At 63.6% G+C, this 1,603-nt stretch overlaps 1 protein-coding gene across 1 annotated transcript in view; it reads left to right on the top strand.

Moving 5' to 3' along the window:
• Positions 1–480: 480 nt before the first annotated feature.
• Positions 481–1,603, top strand: part of LOC113942023 (sentrin-specific protease 1-like) — a gene marked incomplete at its 3' end in the record, with an annotated part of 2,010 nt that continues 887 nt past the window's right edge. The window contains exons 1-2 of the mRNA XM_027633162.1: positions 481–561; positions 1,054–1,123. Of these exons, the coding sequence (XP_027488963.1) occupies positions 481–561; positions 1,054–1,123 (151 nt within the window). The remainder of the gene's footprint in view (positions 562–1,053; positions 1,124–1,603) is intronic.

The following is a 1,603-nucleotide window of genomic DNA, read 5'->3' as shown; positions in this document are numbered from 1 at the left end:
GATGACCCCTCTATAGGTGACCCCTCTATAGGTGCTCCCCCCAGCAGCGCTGCCCTCCTCCGCCGTCCTCCTCCCCGGCAGGGGGCGCTCTCCCGCGCGCCTCTCGCCGCTCTCCCTGACGTCACTTCCGCCACCTCTCCTCCGCCCTCACTTCCGCCGCCGCCGAGCCCGGGAAAACCGCGCGCGCTCGGGCCGGTCCCGCTTCCGCTTCCGGAGGCGCTTCCGTTTCCGGCGGCGGCAGCGGCTCCTCAGGACGGGCCCGGGGCCGTTCCTGGGACCCGGGGCCGTTCCTGGGTCGCTCGGTCCTTTCTCCGGCCCGAGGTTGTCCCTGGGGCTCGGAGCCATTCCTCGGTCCCCCCGCGGGCTCGGGGCCTTCGCTCAGCTCCCCCCGCGGGCCCGGGGCCGTTCCTGGGCCCTGGCGCCGTCCCGCAGCCCTCCGTCGCTGTGTCCGGTTCGCCGCCGCTCCGCCGCCGCATGAGGATGGAGCGGGCCCGGGACGCGGCACGGCCCGAGCGCGGCCCCGCCTTCGGGCCCTTCCCGAGGGACCCCTCGGACAGGAAGGTGCGGGGCCCCTCCTCCCTTTTCCTGGGGGAATCCCGGCGGTATCCCGGGAGTTGGGGGGAGGGAGCGGGAAACGCGTTTGTTAAAGCCGCAAGACTTGAGGGACGCGGAGCCGGACGGCTCCGAACCGGTCATTCCGGGGGTGGGGAATCCTCGAGAATTTTGCTTCAGCCTTCGGGGAGTTCTGCTCCAGCCTCTCGGCGCCCTGTCAGGGAGGAATTCCTTCCCAAAATCCCACCTAAATATCCCCTTTCCCAGGTGGAAGCCCCTCACCCTTCGGCCCATCACTCCTTGTCCCAAGTGCCTCTTGGTGCCCCCGGGAAGGGAAAACCCCCTTGAAAGGTCGCTCCCAACCCAAACTGTTCCCTGATCCCGTGGAAATAAACAGGTGGGAACGCAGAAAAAGCTGCTCAAGGCTGTTCTTTAGGATCGATCCCATTCTTTAGGGTTCAGGGCTGAGCCCACACCCAAACCTCTGCTCTTCTCCCACAGTTTTTGCCCCCCAAGAGCTTCTCCTGCCCCTCTGGAAGTGCCTCCTGTGCCCTCGGCTTCACCCCCCCAGGTGAGAGGGGCAGCTCCTGGGGGGAGGGGGCTGCTTTGCCGGGGGGTTCCTGCCTTTTCCTGAGTGTCCCTGTGTGTTTCCCTGCAGAGTGTCCCCTTGTTTCCCTGAGTGTCTCTCAGTGTTTCCCTGAGTGTCCCTGAATTTCCCGAAGTGTCCCTCCTTTCCCTGAGTGTTTCCCTGAGTTTTCCTGAGTGTCCCTTGTCTCCCTGTGTTTCCCTGAGTGTTTTCCTGAATGTCCCTGAGTCTCCCTCCTTTCTCTGAGTCTTTTCCTGAGTTTCCCTGAGTGTCCCTCCTTTCCTTGTGTGTCCCTGAGTTTCCCTCCTTTCTCTGAGTCTTTCCCTGAGTGTCTCTGAGTGTCCCTCCTTTCCCTGAGTCTTTCCCTGAGTTTCTCTTTTTCCTGAGTGTCCCTCATTTCCCTGAGTGTTTCCCTGATTTTCCCTGTGTCCCTCTTTTCCCTGAGCATCCCTCCTTTCCCTGAGT

Source organism: Corapipo altera, unplaced genomic scaffold, assembly GCF_003945725.1.
Source record: "Corapipo altera isolate COAL_440 unplaced genomic scaffold, ASM394572v1 56191, whole genome shotgun sequence".
NCBI lineage: Eukaryota > Metazoa > Chordata > Aves > Passeriformes > Pipridae > Corapipo > Corapipo altera.
Note: the sequence above shows the minus strand (reverse complement) of the source record. Positions and strands in the feature narration are given on the sequence as shown.